Source organism: Chanodichthys erythropterus, chromosome 3 (genome assembly GCF_024489055.1).
Source record: "Chanodichthys erythropterus isolate Z2021 chromosome 3, ASM2448905v1, whole genome shotgun sequence".
In the NCBI taxonomy this organism is placed as follows: domain Eukaryota; kingdom Metazoa; phylum Chordata; class Actinopteri; order Cypriniformes; family Xenocyprididae; genus Chanodichthys; species Chanodichthys erythropterus.
This window is the reverse complement of record NC_090223.1, coordinates 19,545,356-19,568,256: the sequence shown is the minus strand read 5'-3', so window position 1 is coordinate 19,568,256 and position 22,901 is coordinate 19,545,356. Positions and strand designations below refer to the sequence as shown.

General features: G+C 36.7%; 3 protein-coding genes across 3 annotated transcripts; all 3 read left to right on the top strand.

Annotated features, from left to right (window-relative positions):
- Positions 1–1,794: 1,794 nt before the first annotated feature.
- LOC137003916 (zinc finger protein 84-like) lies at positions 1,795–13,272 on the top strand. The gene is made up of 4 exons (XM_067364216.1): positions 1,795–2,064; positions 5,547–6,454; positions 8,975–9,113; positions 12,191–13,272. The coding sequence occupies exons 1-4, from the start codon at positions 1,986–1,988 to the stop codon at positions 12,934–12,936; spliced, it is 1,872 nt and encodes a 623-aa protein (XP_067220317.1). The 5' UTR covers positions 1,795–1,985; the 3' UTR covers positions 12,937–13,272.
- Positions 13,273–15,983: 2,711 nt separating this feature from the next.
- Positions 15,984–18,969, top strand: LOC137017225 (gastrula zinc finger protein XlCGF57.1-like). The gene is made up of 2 exons (XM_067381245.1): positions 15,984–16,238; positions 17,620–18,969. Exons 1-2 carry the CDS (start codon positions 16,163–16,165, stop codon positions 18,783–18,785), a joined length of 1,242 nt encoding a protein of 413 aa, XP_067237346.1. The 5' UTR covers positions 15,984–16,162; the 3' UTR covers positions 18,786–18,969.
- Positions 18,970–19,568: 599 nt separating this feature from the next.
- Positions 19,569–22,901, top strand: LOC137017227 (gastrula zinc finger protein XlCGF8.2DB-like). The gene is made up of 2 exons (XM_067381248.1): positions 19,569–19,835; positions 21,051–22,901. The coding sequence occupies exons 1-2, from the start codon at positions 19,757–19,759 to the stop codon at positions 21,794–21,796; spliced, it is 825 nt and encodes a 274-aa protein (XP_067237349.1). The 5' UTR covers positions 19,569–19,756; the 3' UTR covers positions 21,797–22,901.

The following is a 22,901-nucleotide window of genomic DNA, read 5'->3' as shown; positions in this document are numbered from 1 at the left end:
AAGTGTGTGAAATGCTAGTTTATTTGTGTATAATCACAGTTCAATAAAAATAAATGTTTACTGATTGTAAATAGTGTTTTCTTTCTGTGGAAGTCTCCAAGCTCATAATAAATACATTTCTGTTTGAAATGTGTCCAGGTTTCAGTGGTTTTACTCGTTGATTTCATGAGAGACCTTAAAGGGGACCTATTACAGATACAGAACAGATACTTATAGTTTCTGTACAATGTGACATCAAATTACACAGGCCCCGCCCACAACTGCTGACAACCTCTGCCCTATTAGCCTAGACCCGCCCTCAGTGAGCTGTACCAAAGATGCTTCCAAGGAAAGTCTGTTTAATCAGTCTGTTCAATAGGCTTGGCAAACTCACAATTAAATAACATGTTTTAAATCAGCAACAAAAACGCACAGGAACTGTCCCAAAAATGTTGTTTCTTACGCTCAAATAGGATTAAAAAGCTTATGTTTCATGCTAGACGAGCCAATGCACATGTGCAGTCATAAGAGTCTCAGGTTTCTTTTGGAACCGGGTAGCTTTAGTGATGCAATGACTTCAATCAGCTAATGGCTCTTTCATTTAGAAGACAGAACGTATTCCGCTTTATTGCGTGTTGCAGTTTCTCACATTCACAACGAATCTGAGTGAACTGTCTTTCTATATCTAGTCTTTGGCTGCAGAGTCCACCATGTTTATCTTTTTGCCAGAGCATTTAACAGCAGCATTCAAGTAAGAAATGTATTCTTATTAAAAGTTAATTCAATCAAGAACAGGGAGTAATTTTCTGTTTTACTTTTGTTGTTTGATTCATATCAACAGTACAGCAGTGGGTGTCTTGACCAAATAAGCTGCAGATAGACTTTGTGACGCCACACATTTATGTTTCACATACTGTATCTAGTATCATGCCTGAGCATTTGTATAACATATTAGCTATTTGTGTAGAATATTTGTAATTAATATACAGTTTTCCAAAAAGTGTCCCTATTTTGCTGGTTTCACCCCTATTTAATGTCAGTCATTCTGCAATGTTTGTTAAAAGTTAAACATATTTAAACATTGGGGAATATTTTGTGATTTTTTTTTACTGAAATAAATTTGGAATCTCTCGTTTCTCTTTTCTTCTCTTCACTCAAGCCTGTAAGCTATTGGTATAACTCAAATATACTCATAGGATAGGCTATATCCTCCTGAGACCCAGAAAAAAAAGGTTTTTTTTTCACGTCATTATATTGTTTAGAGCATAAAAAATTACATTTTTGAAAAATTATATTTTATTCATGTGTTATGATATGTCCTCTGTAGTGGACACCAGGACTAAGTTGTTTAAAAAATAACATGGCATGAAATGACATGTATAGGCAAAAACAATGGGATTTTTTTAATCACCAATTAATTTTTAGGCTTCAGGATTTTTCTAAACCAAACTTTGTATAAAGATTCTCAACTATGTTATGAAAGATATAATGGAATTAATTGATATACCATTTTATTTCATGCAATATGTGGGTAAAATAGTCATATATGGATTTTCCCATTAAATACAATGTATCTATACAGTGTTTCTAATTTGCATATTAATGTGTTCTTGCAATGAAAAAAAGAAGTGTAATAATGGGAGTAATAATTGGCAACATTTTCATAATAATATCAAATAATTAATAGTAATATTGATATATAATTTATTTCCCTATTCACTTGTTGTATCTACAGCTTCACACTCCAGTCCAGTAGGTGGCGGTAAGACACATGCGTGTGTTTGCCGACCACCATTAAACCTCAGAGGAAGAAGATTAGTTTTCAGCATGATCTCTGGTGTTGTGTTTTGATACTGACTACAAACTGTTAGAAGTATACTTTTATTAGATAGATAGATACATTTTGAATCAGGTCAATAAATCATCTTCACAGATGTGACTAAAGTTTGAAGCGAGCAGGAATATCTGGAGGAGCATCAGCTGAACTGAGATCTGCTGCTGTGAAGATGGTGTTTGTTAAAGAGGAGAGTGAGGAGGACATGAGTGAACCAGAACCCTGGAGAATAAAACACGAGGAACAAGGAGGTTGGTGTCTATTCTTCATTCATATTTAATAACTGTTGTGCTACATTTTTAAATTTAAGTTTTAAATTATTTAATGTAAAAAAGGCGTAAATTAACATTAAAATGTCTTAAATCCACGTCTTAAAAATATAACTAAACAGGCAGCGATACGATTTATATATTTTTTTCCCTCGTTAGATCGCATTATTGTAGCGCGAAAGCTCGCGGATTTTTTGCTCGTCCACAGAACTGGACGCGCGCTCTCCACTGTATGCAGTGATCTATTATGAGCTGATTCTCCTCTCTCTCAGATATTGTGTGCCCTTAAACTGTGTCATCATGTGCTCTCGTGAACCTCTTTGTTCTTGAACTACAAATACATCCTTTTTGCTTCTGGAATAAACGTTGTCAAAAGTAATTAACCAGTCAGAATAGACGACTGACCGATGACAATGCCTCATTGAATCTTATTGGCTGAGAGTGAACTGCACCTGGAATTCTTTCGACAATCATATCAATCTTTAATATCTTTACAGTTTAATATTTAATCATTTGAATCAAAATGTATAAGAAATTACTCAGTTTGGGGCGCTTGAATAATTTGTACATACTGGATACTGGTAAATCCCCACTGGACAATTTATCTAAACAAACAAACAAAGAAAAAAAGCATTTGGTTTGGTGTTGAAATATATATTTATAAAAAAGGTTCTGATTTAGGACAGAACTATTTAGATCAGGGTCAGATCATCATTCCCTAAGTAAAATATTTAGACTAAATATACCACTATTGTGAATTTCACATATTAGTCATAAGATTATAACATTAATGGATTCAATGCATTTTAAGACAATGCAGTGACTGTAACTGTCACGTTCACTGTTATAGAGGAAAGTGGCATTAAATATAGGTAATGTGAAGTGGGTTTTCGTGAAAAAAAAAAAAAAAAAAAATCCAAACTAAAATTGCTGAAAACTAATGCCAGATGCACAAACAAACCATACATGTCCAAGCAGTGATTCTAGCAGAACATTTATTGTGATATCTTGTGCATCACATATACCGCTGCATTTGATGTTGATTTGGCTGGAAACATAATTATTTATTACTGTCTTTGTTTCATTTAAAATTTATTGCAATGCTTTTAAATTCAGACTAATTTCATAACCGATGGGTATACATACCACTTGACTGATTAATGAACAGTCAGAAATACAGCAGGACTCTTATTTTGAAATGTATGTGCTTTACTTCTGCTGCTCAAGTTCGGATGAGGAAGATAAATTTACGTTGTTACAACCGCTTACAACACATTACAATATCAATAATGTAAAGTAAACTTTGTCTTAATTTATTAGCAATAGGTTGACAAATGTGCACTAATCAGTAGGTGTGTTTACATGGAACATTGTAATCAGTTTAAAAGTCCAATCCGAATGAAACTGCTATAAACGCCCTAATCGGAATAAAAATGCCCAAACCGAATGAAATTGTAATCAGTTTGAGAGGAGTGGGATAAACCTTTCTATAAACTGAACAAAATAAAAATTCTTCCATGTAAACGAGTTAAACCTATTACTTCGCGTCTACGTCACCACGTCACCAGGCCAGGGGTCGTCAGAATGCGCAATGGCGGCGGCAAGTTTTAAAGAGGAGTAAAACTGAAACAACACATTAAATACACTGAATGAACTCAGTATTACTAAGGACCTTCATCCACACACTTTTGCTTTTCTTCGGAGGGAGGGGTAGTAGTGAGATGCTCCAAGATGCACAGCCACCAAACAGGTCAGCTTCCTGCACCTGACTTTCCCTCATACCTCCCTGCAGTACCTGCCTTGATTAAGAGCAACACTTTACATAGAAATAACACAAGAAACGGGCAGTTGTCTCCTTTATGCAGGAGCAGAACGGTGTGTTCAAATGCAGCTTTTTTCCAACAATGTAGGCGACTACACAGTCCGCTTTCATTAGCGCAAGTTTTTTAGCGTCGGTTTGGTGTGATATTTTTCCCTACTTTCACACGCAGCATTTGTGATAGGCTACTGGTCACAGAACACGCAAATAACATGTAAATTTTACAGTTATAATGTGTGAATTTATACAAAAGAGCTCAGAAGAATATCACTGGAATGAAGGTTTATGACTGGGCAAGCGCTTTAGGACCAGCGTTAATATTAGAAAAGCTTTCCAGCACTGGAGAGAGCTAAGCAGGAAGGCCTGAAAACAGATGCAGAGGCTGCTTTGATTCTGTTACACATGTGAGTAACACTGGGTTTGAGTGTCACTGATTGTCTGGAGCTGCTGTGCTGTTGGCAACTAACAACAAAGTCTTGTTTGTATTTACTCTTGTGTACTATACATTTATTTTTTGTGCTTCCTTGTCGTTCATTCATCATCTGCGCTTTATTATTCGTTAATCATTATTTTGTTACGTGTCAGCTGTGTTAAACAGACATCCACATGCATTGCGTGTGTAACAGTGGCCAGATAGTGAGAGTTGTGCAGGTAAACCACTGCACACTGACGACCACTAGAAAATGCAGTGTTTAGGATTGGGTGGTTAGGATGGGAGTGTGAGTTTGAGGCGGAGCATTGAAGAGAGGGGTGGGTTTCTTTGGGTTGATTTCAAATAACTTTTTTTTTTTTACTAACAGCACTGTTGCCCCTTGCTTACTGAAAATTTAGGGGCACACCTTAAGTCGACCTGCAGTGCAGTTTTTCACATTTTCCCCCATTTTGACTGTGTTACTGACAAATGCCTTGGTAATAAATAACTTACAGAAATCACAATGTGCAGTTTTATTTTAAGTTTGCAAGGCTCCAGATTAACATGTGAGTGCAGCATCATTACTCATAATGTCTAAATATTATTCATTTTATGCCTTCATAATATTAAAGAATTGAAAAGCAAAACAACTGAAAAAATATATTAGGGAATGGAAATGCAGCCATCTGCTGGCTACAATGGTAATTTTATGTTTTTTTAAATCTTTAAATAAGTGTGAGTTTTCCAACATGTTGAAACTTTTAGTTTTATAAATGGGGGTAATTTATGATGGATGAACAAATAATGTTTTGGTCATCACATAAAAAATAACATTTAAATATGATAATTAGAGCTTTGAAGTACTTTACTACTGTGTAAAGCAATTTATATCGCACCGGCAGGAAAAATGATCGCAAAATGCAAGCATTTAGTTGCAGTCTGGAGCCTTGTGTTATGCGCATGTGTAAGTGTTTAGGTGTGTAGTGATTCTTTACAATGTTGTCGTCGCCAACTATTGGCCTGGCATGAATAATACAGTGTTTTTTCCCCGTTTTTGCAGATCTGTCTGAACTGGGATCATTTTGACAATGTTGTTGTCTGTACTTGAAACTTTTCAGTAAGGAAAAGGAAAAAACTTCAGTTTTTAGTAAATTGTCGTTTAAACTTACCCTAATTTCCTTTTATTTTCCAATTGTCCTAATTTATTTTCGTCTTTTAAATGTTTTATTTTAGGCCTGGTGAAAGTGAAAGAGGAAAGAGAAGATCTGAATGATGTGGAGGAGAAATATCAGCTTCAGAAAGCTCATGATGACACCGCTGAAGAAAAACCATTGAGTTGCTCCAAAACTGAAAACAGTTACTCACAAAGCAGCATTCAAATAACAGAAGTCACAAGACCTTTCACCTGCTCTCAGTGTGGAAAGCCTTTTAAACATAAAAGAAGCCTTAAGAGTCACATGATAATTCACACAGAAAAAAATCCTTTCACCTGCTCCCAGTGTGGAAAGGGTTTTACAAAGAAAGCACACCTTAATGATCATTTGGTATCTCACACTTCAGAAAAGCCTTTCACCTGCCCTCAGTGTGGAAACACTTTCACACGTAAAGAAAGCCTTAAGAATCACATGTTAATTCATGCTGAAAATAATCCTTTCACCTGCTCTCAGTGTGGAAAGGGTTTTACACGTAAAGAAAACCTTAAGAAGCACATGTTAATACATACTGGAATGAAGCCTTTTATCTGCTCTCACTGTGGAAAGAGTTTTACACAGAAAGCACACCTTAACAATCACTTGTTAATTCATTCTGGAAAAAAGCCTTTCATCTGCTCACAGTGTGGAAATACTTTCACACGTAAAGACAACCTTAACAATCACTTGTTAATTCATGCTGGAAAAAGGCCTTTCGGCTGCTCAGAGTGTGGAAAGAGTTTTACACAGAGCTCACACCTTAAGTATCATTTGTTAATTCATACTTCTGAAAAACCTTTTACCTGCCCTCAATGTGGAAAGAGTTTCACACAGAAAGCACACCTTAAGTATCATTTGTTAATTCATACTTCAGAAAAGCCTTTTACCTGCTGTCAATGTGGAAAATCTTTCAGACATAAAGGAAGCCTGAAGAATCACATGTTAATTCATACTTGAAAAAGGTCTTATACCTGCTCTCAATGTGGAACCACATGAGAATTCACACTGAAGAGAGTCTTAAATACGTCATCTCTGTGAGAAGAGTTTTAAATAGATCATGAGTCTCAGATCTCATCTGCACTATTCTCACTCTGCAGAAAGGCAATTTAAAGGTACAGTAAGGAATTTCTCAGAAACTCTGTTGAAAGAGGATCAGATCACGCAGCATAACACTTGTAGCCAATCAGCAATTGGGGGCGTGTCTACTCATAATGGGGGAGGAGAGAGTGAGAAAGGGGAAAAAAACTAGAAAAAGAGATGTCTGAGAGACATTACAAAAGAGAAAAGACCACAGGAAAATCACTGGAAAAGAACAGTTATGATTTTATCCATTAACTTACATGACAATGGTGTTTTGGGAGCCTAAAATGCAAACCTTTGAAAATGGGTTTCAAATTGAACGTTTTTGAAAATTATACTGTTATGTTCTCCATGTAAACTACAATAATTCAAATTTGTGAAGACCGTGATATTGTGTGTATTATTTGTTCAGTATAGCTGCATAGTGATTCTTTACAAAGTGACATCGCCAACTACTGGCCTGGCATGAACAATGCAGTGTTATTAGTTTTTTTCTCACAAATGCATGTGAACGGATGTTTTGATAATGTTGTTGTCTAGTATTGTCCATTGTTGTGGTGTAATTGTACCCTTATACTTAGTGCACCTTTAAAAAAAAAAAAAAAAAGGTTTTAGCTAGTAGCTAATGTCAGCTAGAGAGATCAACCTTGATATAGTGATGACAGGCAATCAATGGTATCCATTCAGAAGAGCAGTAACAAAGCACAATTAACATACAATTAACACATCACATTTTTATGTTTCAACAGATGTTGAGAGCAACCCAGAGAGCTCAATTCCTAATTGGCTCAAGAGGATATATATATATATATATATATATATATATATATATATATATATATATATATATATATATATATATAATACAGTGGTGTGAAAAAGGGCTTGCCTGAATGTTTATTATGAAGGGAAAACAAAATCCTGGGCCACCCTTAGCAGCAACAACTGCAATTTTGTTTGATGATCTGAAAGTAAAGTGTGACAAACATGCAAAAAAAAAAAAAAAAAAATCAGGAAGCACTTTTTCACACCACTCTGTGTGTGTGTGTGTATTCTTACAATTTTGACACTCTTGAGAAAATTTACTCTGAGAGGCCTTATACATACGGCCCCTGATTTGAATTTCTTATTTCATTAAGCAAATTAATTTGTTTTGGCACATGTTTACAAAGAATAAGTACAACTGTACAATATGCACAATAACTAAATGTATATGGATTTCTGATCAGAACTGATGAGTTGATTCTCAGACAACATCCAAAAACATTATTTCATCATGTGAGCCTTCACATTCAAAATGATCTGGGTAGCGTTTCCCAAAAGCATCTTAGCCTAAGATGATCGTAGCTCCATTGGTTTCAATGGACTTACGATCAACTTAAGCTTACGATGCTTTTGGGAAACGCTGCCCTGTTCAGTTATGAAGATATGTCAAACGCACATATTGTCCATAAATATCTACCTGTGTCCACCAAGAATAACAGGGTAATAAGGGGCCGTTTACACAACACCATTTTCAACTAAAAACTGATACATTTTAATGCATTTTGGCCATAAATTTACACAATAATGGCGTTTTGGTGGCCCGAAAACAGGTTTCAGTGTGCAAGTTTTTGAAAAAAATGGTCTCCATGTAAACAATAAAAATGTGAACATGCACATGCGCATTATGTTCAGTCTATGGGGTTTCATAATGTAGCATTGAGTGCAAAAACACTTGGACCTCCATCACTCCTGATGTCACAAATTGGTTCATAAAGATGAAGATGAGAGTAGTCATGTCAAGCAACTTTAATAAAATAACAGAAGAATCAACATAACAGTATCAACATTACCAACATCAGACAATGAACAGAAAAAAAAAATAATAATACACAGGCAAAGGAACTAGATGAAACAGGTGTGCTAGTTAGCTGTTAGTTACATACTTAGTAATCATGACATCTAATGATGGCAGGAACAAAGACAAGCAAACTATAAAACATCTTTGTTGGAACTGTGGTCCAAATAAAAATTCTGATCCCTTTTTAAAACATTCAGAACAACTCTAATTCCTTCCAAGATCATAGTTGGATATAAAAGACAACCTGAGCATTAAATAAAATATAAGTAGTGTAGAATATTTGTATTTATTTATTTTTTAAATAAAAGAAGCGATTCCCCCACCCAATCCCATCCCAAATTATTTTCCCTCATCTCGACGCTTCACGCGTACTCCAGTCCAGTGGGTGGCGGTAAGACACATGAGTGTGTTGCTAACCATAAACCTCAGAGGAAGAATATTAGTTGTGTTGTGCTACTGACTACAAACTGTTAGAAGTGTTCTTTTAGTAGATAGAAAGATACATTTTGAATCAGGTCAATAAATCATCCTCACAGACGTGAGTAAAGTTGAAGCAAGCAGGAATATCTGGAGGAGTATCAACTGAACTGAGATCTGCTGCTGTGAAGATGGTGTTTGTTAAAGAGGAGAGTGAGGAGGACATGAGTGAACCAGAACCCTGGAGAATAAAACACGAGGAACAAGGAGGTTGGTGTCTATTCTTCATTCATATTTAATGACTGTTGTGCTACATTAAGTCTTAAATTATTTAATGTAAATACAAGGCGTAAATAAACATTAAAATGTCTCAAATCCACGTTTCAAAGGTCTTAAAAGTGCATCAGAAACAGGCAGCGATACGAATTAAGATTTTGTGTTTGGAATCGTTAAACTTGTGTTAATCATCATACAGACGTTGTTTTGTCATAACACTGTTTTTAGTAGCGCGAGAGCTCGTTTCTTTTGCTCGTCCACAGAACTGGACGCGCGCTCTCCACTGTGTGTGCAGTGCTCTCTTATGAACTGCTCCTCTCTCTGAGATATTGTGTGCGTTTAAACTGTGTCCTGTGCACTTATGAATCTCTCCGTGTTCTTGCACAAGAAATTAATTATTTTTGATTCTGGATTAAAGGTTGTCAAAAGTTATTACTAGTCAGTATAGAGGCACGTGACGTCTCCGTCGACCGTTATGGTTGCGGTCACGCCCACTGATGGCAGCATTGATTTCGGCATGAATGCCCCCCAAAAAAACACAAAACGGGAAAGAGCTTTGTGATTGACTGTACAAATGGCTATACCTGAGGTATATATTTAAAAACTGCCGAAAGCTACAGAAAGAAAGAAGCAAATGATTCACTGCAATTCACAGAAACCGCTGGACTCCAGGCAGAGGAACATGGATTTGCAGTTATCATTTTGTGTCAAATTGTTGGATTTTGAGGTAAAATCATATATTTTATTGTTATATATTGTGTTGACAACTCATCAATTAAATATTTACCATCTTATATTCTGCATAATGTGTTTTTTTAATAAAAAATGACAAGTTTTAGTGCTGGACGATATAACATTGATATAAGTGATTACGCGGATTTAAACCTACCTATTGTTGTTATAGAAGATATTCACAGGCAGATTTGCTTTATGTATTTCCCCAGCGTCGAAATCAGGCAAATGTCAGGAAACACGACTCCTGACTGCATGTCAATATCCATGGATCCTTTCGAGCCCAAGATTTAGTGTAATTTATTTGTTTTACTCCCATTTTTGCAGTTTTCTCTATTAAATCCAGTCATGCAACAGGTTCTTTTTTCCACTCAGTCCAGCTGAGGGAGCGCGTTCTGGCGGGAAAGTGACGTTGATGCATACCCTCGATGAAAATGCCTTATTGAATCTTATTGACAGAGTGAACTGCACCTGGAATTCATTTGACAATCATATTAATCTTTAATATCTTTACAGTTTAATATTTAATAATTTGAATCAAATGTATTTGAATCAAAAGGGGTTCGCTTTAATGATTTGTACATAAACCTAGTCTAACTGGATACTGGTAAATCCACACTGAACAATTTATCTAAACAAACAAACAAAAAAGCATTTGGTTTTGTTTGCACTTGTGTTGAAATATATATTTATAAAAAAACTTCTGATTTAAGACAGAAGATCAGGGATCAGATCAGGGTCAGATCATCATTCCCTAAGTAAAACCTTTTATACTAAATAAATGTACCACTATTGTGAATTTTACATATTAGTCATAATATTATGACATTAATATTCGATGGATTCAATGCATTTTAGGATAATGTAGTGACTGTAACTGTCACATTCACTATTATGGAGGAAAGCGGCATTAAATGTAGGCAATATGAAGTGGGGTTTCATGGAGAAAAAAAAAATCAAACTAAAATCTGAACGAAAACAAATGCTGGATGAACAAACAAACAATACATGTCCAAGCAGCGATTCTAGCAGAGCATTGATTGTGAGATATTGTGCATCACATCTGCCGCTGCATTTGATGTTGATTTGATTGGAAATATAATTATCTATTATTGTCATTGTTTCAGTTGAAATTTTATATTTTCATATTTTTATATTTTAGTATAGTTTGTATACATTTTTATTTCAGTATTAACATTTATTTTAAGTAATAAAAAATGGTTTTAGTTAACTATAATTACCCTGATGCGACTCAATAAACTAAATTATATATATTATATATATAACAAGTGTCAAATAATTCAATTCAGTTCAAATTATTTGTATAGCGCTTTTCACAATACATATAATTTCAAAGCAGCTTTACAGAGAATGCATGTTAACATTACAATTTAAAGAATGCAGTTAGCAAATAATGTAATAATTTAGGCAATTAATTTACATTCACTGTTAGCAGTTTAGATGAAGGTAGAAGCAATAAGCTCCTGGAAAAATGAATGTTCTTAGTCTTTCCTGAAACTACAACAGTTTACTTTGAATCAAATGGATATAATATATTACATTTGGTTTGTGTAACCAAATAACTCAGCAGAGCCATTTTCCCCTTTTGAATGATGAAAATGGTCAAATTTACGAAAAAATGGGCAGTTGTCTCCTTTACGCAGGAGCAGAATGGTGTGTTCAAATGCAGCTTTTTTCCACCAACACAGGCGACAACACTGTCCGCTTTCATCAGCGCAAGTTCTTTGGCATCGGTTTGGTGTGTGATATTTTTCCCTACTTTCACACGCAGCATCTCGTTTAATTATGTAAATGCAACAATTTATGTTTACAATACAAAGGAGCTCAAAAGAATATCACTGGAATGAAGGTTTATGACTGGGCAAGCACTTTAGGACCAGCGTTAATATTAGAAAAGCTTTCCAGCACTGGAGAGAGCTAAGCGGGAAGGCCTGAAAACAGACACAGAGGCTGCTTTGATTCTGTTACACATGTGAGTAACACTGGGTTTGAGTGTCACTGATTGTCTGGAGCTGCTGTGCTGTTGGCAACTAACAACAAAGTCTTGTTTGTACGACTGCTAGACTGACAACTGCTAGAGAATGCTGTGTTTAGCGTCATTGGTAGTGCACTCACCTGCCAGCAGCATTGGGGCCAGGGTTTGTTTTTACGAATCTGTTTGAACTGGGATTTTGACAGTGTTGTTGTCTGTAACTTTTTAGTAAGGAAAAAGGAAAAATGTCCCATTTTTAGTACATTGTCGTGTAAACGTACCCTAATTTCCTTTTATTTTCCAATTGTCCCAATTTATTTTCATTATTTTAATTTTTTCTTTTTAGGCCTGGTGAAAGTGAAAGAGGAAAGAGAAGATCTGAATGAAGTGGAGGAGAAATATCAGCTTCAGAAAGTTCATGATGACACCGCTGAAGAAAAACCATTGAGTTGCTCCAGTACTGAGAACTGTTGCTCACAAAGCAGCATTCAAATAACAGAAGTCACAAGTCCATTCACCTGTTCTCAGTGTGGAAAGACATTTAAACAAAAAAGAAGCCTTAAGAATCACATGATTATTCACACAGGAAAAAAGCCTTATACCTGCTCCCAGTGTGGAAAGAGTTTCACACAAAAAGGACATCTTAATAAACATGTACTTATTCACATTGATGAAAAGCCTTTCAGCTGCTCTCAGTGTGGAAAAACTTTCACGCGTAAAGAAAGTCTTGAGAATCACTTGTTAATTCATGCTGGAAATAAGCCCTTCAGCTGCTCTCAGTGTGGAAACACTTTCACACGTAAACAAAGCCTTGAGAATCACATGTTGATTCATGCTGGAAACAAGCCTTTCATCTGCTCTCAGTGTGGAAAGAGTTTTACACAGAAAGGACACCTTGACAATCACTTGTTATTTCATACTGGAGCAAAGGCTTTCTGTTGCTCACAGTGTGGAAAGAGTTTTAAACAGAAAGCACACCTAAAGTATCATTTGTTGATTCATACTTCAGAAAAGCCTTTCAGCTGTTCTCAGTGTGGAAAATCTTTCAGACATAAAGGAAGCCTTAAGAATCACATGTTAATTCATACTTGAAAAGGCATTTTACCTGCTCTCAATGTGTAACAACATGAGAATCCACACTGAAGAGATGTCTTACACACGTCATCTGTGTGAGAATTTTTAAATAGATCACGAGTCTCAGATCTCATCTGCACTATTCAGATCAGATCAAGCAGCATAACACTTGTAGCCAATCAGCAATTTCTGACTGACAATCAAACCATGCAGCAAAAGAAAGCCACTTTTATGTTGATATTGGGCTTCCCTGGAGTTGTTGGAGCCGTTGATGAACTCATGACACATCATTGCTCCAATTGTAAATGAGGAGACATATATCAATAGAAAAAGATTCCACACCATCAATACTAATTTGTGATCATTTTGCACAATGCAAAGCTATTTAAAAAAAATAAAATATTAAAATGTTACAGTGTCTTTTTTTTTAATGATTATTTAATAATAATTTTTTTTTAAATAAAATGTATTAATAATTATTGGCAGTGTGCTGCTGTGACTTCACCCTTGCAGACTTGCTATTGGCTGATTCAGAGGTTGAGGGCGGCCATTTTGAGTTGACATCATTGTAGTCCTTAGTTCACAACACTTAAATCAGCACTTAAGAATCAGTCTTGTACTTTACTAAAAGTTGATTTTAGTTCCTTTATAAAAGTATCCTACTCTTAGAAAAGTCCTACTCTTAACTAAGAATTTTGACACTTAAGACTATTCTTAAAAGCATTTCTGAAAAGTTTTATATATTTGGGCCCTGATCCATTTTTAAACATTTCAGATTCCTTCCAATTCCTTCCAAGATCACTGGATATAAAAGACAACCTGAGCATTTGTATAAAATATAAGTAGTGTAAAATATTTGTATTTAAAAAATCTTTTAGTAGTTTGTGGGGGGATGAAAATCACAGTAGATCAAAATGAAAATCACAGTAGATCTAATGAAAAATATGTAGAACTCATTTATTTTGTAACAATTTTGTTTCTTTTCAAATATGAGTTTGTCCATTATAAATTAGACAAAATATACTCCCCCTTCATTGAACAGATTGCTAACACCCAACCAATGCACGTCACACTTTCACCAACACAACACGAGTGGTGCTCTAATGTTTCTTGAATGAGAGAGCACGAGAAGAGAATGAAGAAAACTGCTGCCCAGCAGACTATATTAAACTGCTGGTCAAAGAAGGACGTTAAAAAGAATAAAGCATGTACTGAGAAAGAGGTATGAGAATATTGCAAAAGCTAAGTACACTCCACGTATATTTTAGCTAGCTAATCCATTGCAATTCAGCCATAACTATCAGTGTTACTGTAACCAGTTACCAAAACAGCCGTCTGTTTTGTTAGTTAATTTTTCAATAGTGTCTGTAATTAGCAATGACAAAAGTATTCACATCGGATCGGTGTTTGTTTTCTTCCTAAGTCTGACTTACGAATTGGCTAAATGAACGATTAAAGTGACCCACTCAATTAAAAAGTGATCACTGCCACCCTGATAGCACACGTACATCTCGGAGGCGTCTATTTAATGTGTGTGTTTACATCTGGAAGACGTATTTTTTAGAGTGTTTGCTCATCTGCTATACGTCTATAGGACGTTTCCTGTCAGATGTCAAATAGACGTTTAGAAGATGTCTTTAAGATGTTTGTGATTTAGAATGTATGTAAAACTGACATCTTAAAGATGTATATCAGATGTTTGTAAACAGATGATTTCCAGATGAAGTGATCTTTAATAGGCATCTTGCAGACGTACGTGTGCTATCGGGCACCTACTGGCAGTTTGATAGCACACGTACATCTCGGAGGCGTCTTGATGTGTGTGTTTACGCCTGGAAGATGTATTTTTTAGAGTGTTTGCTCATCTGCAATACGTCTATACGCTTCCTGGCAGATGTCAAATAGACATTTAGAAGATGTCTTTAAGATGTTTATGATTTAGAATGTATGTAAAACTGACCTCTTAAACCCAGATAGCACACGTACGTCTGCAAGATGTCTGTTAAAGATCACTTCATCTGGAAAGCATCTGCTGTTTACAAACATCTAATAGACGTCTTTAAGATGTCAGTTTTACATACATTCTAAATCATAAACATCTTAAAGATGTCTTCTAAACGTCTATTTGACATCTGACAGGATACGTCCTATAGACGTATTCCAGATGAGCAAACACCCTAAATAATACGTCTTCCAGACGTAAACACGCACATCAAATAGACGTCTCCTAGATGTACATGTGCTATCAGGGAAGACATCTATCAGATGTTTGTAAACAGCAGATGCTTTCAAGATGAAGTGATCTTTAATAGACATCTTGCAGACGTACGTAGGCAGACGTCCCAGATAGCACACGTACGTCTGCAAGACGTCTGTTAAAGATCACTTCATCTGGAAAGCATCTGCTGTTTACAAACATCTAATAGACGTCTTTAAGATGTCAGTTTTACATTCATTCTAAATCATAAACATCTTAAAGATGTCTTCTAAACGTCTATAGACGTCTCCGAGTTGTACGTGTGCTATCAGGGGTAGGTGCCTACTCGCGGTTTGATAGCACACGTACATCTCAGAGATGTCTATTTGATGTGTGTGTTTATGTCTGGAAGATGTATTTTTTAGAGTGTTAAAGTCTTAAAGAGTCTTTCAGATGTTTGTAAACAGCAGCTTTCCAGACAAAGTGATCTTTGCAGACGAATGTGTGCTATCTGGGATATTTAATATAATTTCTTTCTTTTTAGAATCACAGTTATGTTAGAATTTGATGAATGATTATACATAAATTTCATAAAGTTATGAAGTATATATACATAGAGAAGAAATAAATGATCAAATAACGCTACAAATAAAACAGAATATTTGTATTTTTTAATTTAAAAAATAATAACAGGCAGCATACCAACGTTCAGCCCCCCCACCCCCCAATGTTGAAACCAAATCTACGCCCTTACCCCCACCCAATCCCATCCCACATTATTTTCCCGCCTATGGACGCTTCACACTCCAGTCCAGTAGGTGGCGGTAAGACACATGCGTTTGTTTGCCAACCACCATTCAACCTCAGAGGAAGAATATTAGTTGTGTTGTGATACTGTCTACAAACTGTTAGAAGTGTACTTTTAGTAAATAGAAACATATATGTTGAATCGGGTCAATAAATCATCCTCATAGACGGTAGTAAGGTTTAAAGCGAGCAGGAATATCTGGAGGAGCATCAACTGAACTGAGATCTGCTGCTGTGAAGATGGTGTTTGTTAAAGAGGAGAGTGAGGACATGAGTGAACCAGAACCCTGGAGAATAAAACACGAGGAACATGGAGGTTGGTGTCTATTCTTCATTCATAAATTACCTGTTGTGGTTAGTCTTAAATTATTTAATGTTAATACAAGGCGTTAATTAACATTAAAACGTATTTAATCCACGTTTCAAATGTCTTAAACATGCAAGAGGAACAGGCAGCGATACGAATTCAATTTTGGAATCGTAAATCATCATGTGTTAATCATCATACAGACTTTGTTTTGTCATAACACTGTTTTTTGTAGCGCGAGAGCTCGCGGGATTCCTTAGCTCGTCCACAGAACTGGACGCGCTCTCCACTGTATGCAGTGCTCTCTTTTGACCTGATTCTCCTTTCTCTCAGATATTGTGTGCGCCTAAACTGTCCTGTGCACTCGTGAATCTCTGTGTTCTTGCACAAGAAATTAATAGTTTTTTGCTTCTGGAAACGTTGTCAAAAGTAATTAACCAGTCAGAATAGATGAAAATACCTCATTGAATCTTATTGGCTGAGAGTGAACTGCGCCTGGAATTCATTCCACAATTATTAATCTTTAATATCTTTACAGTTTAATATGTAATCAGTTGAATCAATTGTATAAGAAATTACTCAGATTGGGGTGCTTGGATGATTTGTACATAAATAAACTATTCTAACTGCATACTGGTCAAACCCCACTGAACAATTTATCTAAAGCGTTTTACTATTCCTGCCAAATTTCCATTACATTAAATCCATGGCGAATGTTGTCAATTTGTGGACTGAAAGCCCTATAACTTGTTCATTCATGAAACAATGTTTCTCCTGGTTTTACACATCAGGGCTGTTTGATCTTATGGTTAATAATGGAGAACTCTGTACCAAATTTGAATTAGATCTCACAGCGATGTTATTAACTCTGTGGCGAATTCAAATGCTTTCTGGATCTCCCAGCGCTGAGTAGTAACAGTGTCGCGTGATCAAGATCAGCTCATGAGAGCTCGCGGCTGGACTGGTCCAAACCGATAAACGGTCCGTGAAGCACAAATGAGTAGGGCAGTTTCGTTCTGCTTTAATTATGTTTGCCATTTGAGATTGAGCAACGTTATGGTGGTCGTGCGAGTGCTAGCAAATTTAGATCGCACCAGCAGGAAAAATGGTCGCAAAATGCGAGTATTTAGTCGCAGTCTGGAGCCCTGTGTCATTACAAAGTTGTCATCGCCAACTGCTGGCCTGGCATGAATAAGAGTGGGTTTTTTTTTCCATTTTTGCAGATCTGTTTGAACTGGGACTGTTTTGACACTGTTTTCATCTGTACTTTTCAGTAAGGAAAAGGGAAAAACTTCCCGTTTTAGTACATTGTTGTGTAAATGTACCCTAATTTCCTTTTATTTTCCAATTGTCCCAATTTATTTTTGTAATTTTAATGTTTTCTTTTTAGGCCTGGTAAAAGTGAAAGAGGAAAGAGCAGATCTGAATGAAGTGGAGGAGAAATATCAGCTTCAGGAAGCTCATGATGACACCGCTGAAGAAAAATCATCGAGTTGCTCCAAAACTGAAAACAGTTGTTCACAAAGCAGCATTCAAATAACAGAAGTCACAAGACCTTTCACCTGCTCTCAGTGTGGAAAGACTTTTAAACAAAAAAGAAGCCTTAAGACTCACATGATAATTCATACAGAAAAAAATCCTTTCACCTGCTCCCAGTGTGGAAAGAGTTTTACACAGAAAGGACACCTCAATGAGCACTTGGTAACTCACACTTCAGAAAAGCCTTTCACCTGTTCTCAGTGTGGAAACACTTTCACACGTAAACAAAGCCTTAAGAAGCACATGATTATTCACACAGGGAAAAAGCCTTATACCTGTTCACAGTGTGGAAAGAGTTTTACACAAAAAGGGCACCTTAATAGACATGTACTAATTCACACTGAAGAAAAGCCTTCCAACTGCCCTCAGTGTGGAAAAACATTCACACGTAATGCAAACCTTCAGACTCACATGTTAATTCATACTGGAAAAAAGCCTTATACCTGTTCCCAGTGTGGAAAGAGTTTTACACAGAAAGAACCCCTTAATAGACATGTACTAATTCACACTTCAGAAAAGCCTTCCACCTGCCCTCAGTGTGGAAAAACTTTCACACGTAAAGCAAACCTTAAGACTCACATGTTAATTCATACTGGAAAAAAGCCTTTCACCTGCTCCCAGTGTGGAAAGAGTTTTACACAGAAAGGACACTTTAATAGACATGTACTAATTCACGCTGAAAAAAAGCCTTCCACCTGCCCTCAGTGTGGAAAAACTTTCACACGTAAAGCAAACCTTAAGAATCACATGTTAATTCATACTGGAAAAAAGCCTTACACCTGCTCCCAGTGTGGAAAGAATTTTAAAAAGAGCTCACACCTTAAGGATCATTTGTTAATTCATACTGGAGAAAAGCCTTTCTCCTGCTCTCTGTGTGGAAAGAGTTTTAAAAAGAAAATACACCTTAAGGATCATTTGTTAATTCATACTGGAGAAAAGCCTTTTACCTGCTCTCAATGTGGAAACACTTTCAGACATAAAAGAAGCCTGAAAAAGCACTTGTTAATTCATACTTGAAAAAGGCGTTTCACCTGCTCTCACTGTGTAACGCCGTGAGAATTTTTTTCACAGATGCGTGGTTTTGGTAATGTTGTCGTCTATATGGCTGCATTTACACTGCAAGTCTTAATGCACAGGGCCTATATGTATTAAACTTCACAGAAATGCTGTTATGAATACTCTTAAGTTTTGATTCAAGTTATAAAGGCACTTAAGAGTAAAACAACACAATGTAAATGTTATTATAAATGTAATAAATATTACTTAAACATTAATATGTTTAATGCATTTTAGTACATTTAAAGGTGCTCACTCTAAAAAATGCTGGGTTAAAAAAACCCAAGCTGGGTAAAATATGGACAAACCCAGCAGGTTGGGTTAAAAGGCACCTATTATGCCCTCTTTCATATGATGTAATATAACTCTCTGGTCTGGTCAAGTTTCAGCGTAAAATACCCCACAAATTTGCCCCTATTTTGGGGTGAGCAAAAACATGCTTTTTACTATATTACTATTATATTGTTGGCTAAAAAAATAAATCCAAAATTGGTTGAACAAAATGGCTGGGTGAAAACAACCCAATCCCTGGTTTTGTCCATATTTAACCCAGCAGTTTTAGAGTGCTGTATGCGATTTTTCACAGTAACAAAAAAATCTTTAAAAAAAAAGAAAGAAAACAGTTCCCCCATCCCATCCCAAATTATTTTCCCGCCTATCGACGCTTCACACTCCAGTCCAGTGGGTGGCAGTAAGACATATGCGTGTGTTTGTCAACCACCATTAAACCACAGAGGAAGAAGATTAGTTTCAGAATGATCTCTGGTGTTGTTGTGATACTGACTCAATACAAACTGTTAAAAGTGTACTTTTAGTAAATAGAAAGATGTTGAATCAGATCAATAAATCATCCTCACAGACGGTAGTAAGGTTTGAAGCAAGCAGGAATATCTGGAGGAGCATCAACTGAACTGAGATCTGCTACTGTGAAGATGGTGTTTGTTAAAGAAGAGAGTGAGGAGGACATGAGTGAACCAGAACCCTGGAGAATAAAACACGAGGAACAAGGAGGTTGGTGTCTATTCTTCTGTTCTAGTTCTAGTTCTGTGCCCTGAGATAAAAATCCCTGTTTTCATTAAAATATCATTTTTAACTGAGTTTTATATTACAGTAAAAGAGTAGTAAAGTCGTTTATTGGTTGGCGTCAGCCAATGAAATGGGACGTTTTTGTAAGCAATGTCATGACTACATAAAGCAGATCATGCTGTTTTGATGGTCCATGTAGCAGCCACACAATTAAATGACTTTACTTCTTTTTTACTGTAATATAAAAACCTGTTAAAACTAATGATATTCTAATGAAAATAGTGTCTCATACATATGCAAATATTTATTACAGCATGCCAAGTCGCACTGGATGGTGTTGTTCATTGGTCAGGCATCAACCAATAAAACGGCCTCACCCCCCACTCCCACCCCCTTCTGCTCTCACATCTGCTTTCAGGTGCACAAGTCAGTTTTGCACCAGGAATATCGCAAAAAGAGTAGCAAAAGTCAAAGTGCCAGGAATTGAACTTGTATGGCCAGATCTGAGAGTTTGTAAGCGCCGACTTGAAGCTGTACAGCGAAACTGAAGTAAAGTGCAACAGTAAATATGTCTCACACATTTGTGTCTGTCATTTTGTTTATGTGAATGACACATTTGTAATTATTAATCTGCAACTACAACTTCGTAACACGGGTGTTTTGATTGTTGTCTGCGTGAGCAAATCGAAACATTCAGCTTTTCACTTCAGGGCTGTGAGTGTAAATTTCAATTTACAAATACAAATACAAATATTAATACAACAAGTTCTCACATTCAAATCAGCAACCTCTCGGGTTTTGCTACTGTTTTACTTTCATAATAAACAGTAATTATGTTCCATAAATAAGTAACACAATCCACCATAAAACGTGCAAGAAGTAAATAAGGAACTGCTTGAAGCAAGCTAGTGGTTTGCTGGATGCTAGACACTACTTCCGCATTTGTCCACGACACTGTTGTCATGTGGTTTCTACGTCAGTAAAGGCGGTAACAAAGGGTAACTGACGTCATTAACAGGGGACTGCACTGCCCCGTGTCACTGTTTAGAATGGGAATTTTCTCATGATTTACAAGTAGTTGAAAACATTAGAGATATTGTTAGTAATCAGCTGGACAAAATATATAACACTAGCCTAGTGGTTTTTGGATATTTTACTGCAAATATCTTACATATTGTACTTTTAATGTTTTCTTTTTAGGCCTGGTGAAAGTGAAAGAGGAAAGAGAAGATCTGAATGAAGTGGAGGAGAAATATCAGCTTCAGAAAGCTCATGATGTCACCGCTGAAGAAAAACCATTGAGTTGCTCCAAAACTGAAAACAGTTGCTCACAAAGCAGCATTCAAATAACAGAAGTCACAAGTCTATTCACCTGTTCTCAGTGTGGAAAGAGTTTTAAACAAAAAGGAAGCCTTAAGAGTCACATGTTAATTCATACAGAAAAAAATCCTTTCACCTGCTCTCAATGTGGAAAGGGTTTTACACAGAAAGGACACCTTAATGATCATGTGGTAACTCACACTTCAGAAAAGCCTTTCACCTGCTCTCAGTGTGGAAATACTTTCACACAAAAACAAAGCCTTAAGAAGCACATGTTGATTCACACAGGAAAAAAGCCTTATACCTGTTCCCAGTGTGGAAAGAGTTTTACACAAAAAGGGCACCTTAATAGACATGTACTAATTCACACTGAAGAAAAGCCTTCCACCTGCCCTCAGTGTGGAAAAACATTCACACGTAAAGAAAATCTTAAGAATCACATGTTAATTCATACTGGAAAAAAGCCTTTCACCTGCTCCCAGTGTGGAAAGAGTTTTAAAAAGAAAGGACACCTTAATGGACATGTACTAATTCACAATGAAGAAAAGCCTTTCACCTGCTCTCAGTGTGGAAACACTTTCAGACATAAAAGAAGCCTGAAAAGGCACATGTTAATTCATACTTGAAAAAGGCATTTCACCTGTTCTCACTGTATAACGCCATGAGATGTTTCTCACACAGATTCGTGTTTTTGATAATGTTGTCATAGTTACATTCACGCTTTCCCGGACTCCAGAGCCCAGCATCCTCCTGTTCTGCACACTTGTCTGCACTTCCCTTATCAGTCTTCCCGCCATCTCCCCGGATTCCCAGCACCTGTTGTCCTCGTCAGCACTCCCTTTAAGTTGGACTTATGCCGCGTTCCAGGCAACCCGTAACCCGTGTTTTTCCAACCTTCTACCGTGAAAGCGCACTGGAACGGCAGTCAAACCCGTGACTTCACACCCGTGAACTCGTACTGGATTGATGTACTCCCAGTTACGGGTTCTGACGTCACATAGCCCGCGAAACAACAATGGCAGCCCCTACGGATGCGGTGTTTATGCAAGTGATTTGAAATTGTGACTTACGGGCTCAAAAACCTGCCTGGAACGCAGCATTACTCTCTGCACTCCCTGGGTGCTTCTCAATATCCCTCCTCGATCCTCCGTCCTCCATCCTCTGACCTGGAAAACGATTGAGCTCAGCCATCTTGAAGGACATCTCAATTCTCTAATTGCACCGCGAGGAGGCGAGGAGTGAGGAGTGAGGAGGCTTCCTGAGGAGTCATGAGCGAGGATACGCAGGTGCATCCTTTGCGGAAGTCTTTCTCATCGAGTAACCTGGCGCACGCATAAATTCTCCTCCCCCTTCTTATCTGTCACAATAATTTAAATGTATGCTTTACTTTTACAGATTAAATAAACTTTATATATTTCAACTAGGCATCTTGCTTTATTAATATTTATTATATTTTTTTAAATAACCAAGCTTTAACAACATGTTGGTAGATCCCTCGAGCGCAGCTGATGACGCTTTGAAGTGACGCTAAAGGGAGCGAGGATTTATCATTTCACTTGATTCAATTCCTCCGTCCTCTCGTCTTTTCCTTGTGTCCTTCCCTCGCATCCTGGAGGGGTGGAGCTAAGACGCGAGGAAAGGAAACGAGGATGCACAAATAAGAATTGAGAAGCACCCCTTGTCCGTTCTTATTGTTAGTTATTGTGTTGACGTTGTCTACCTGCTCCTGGA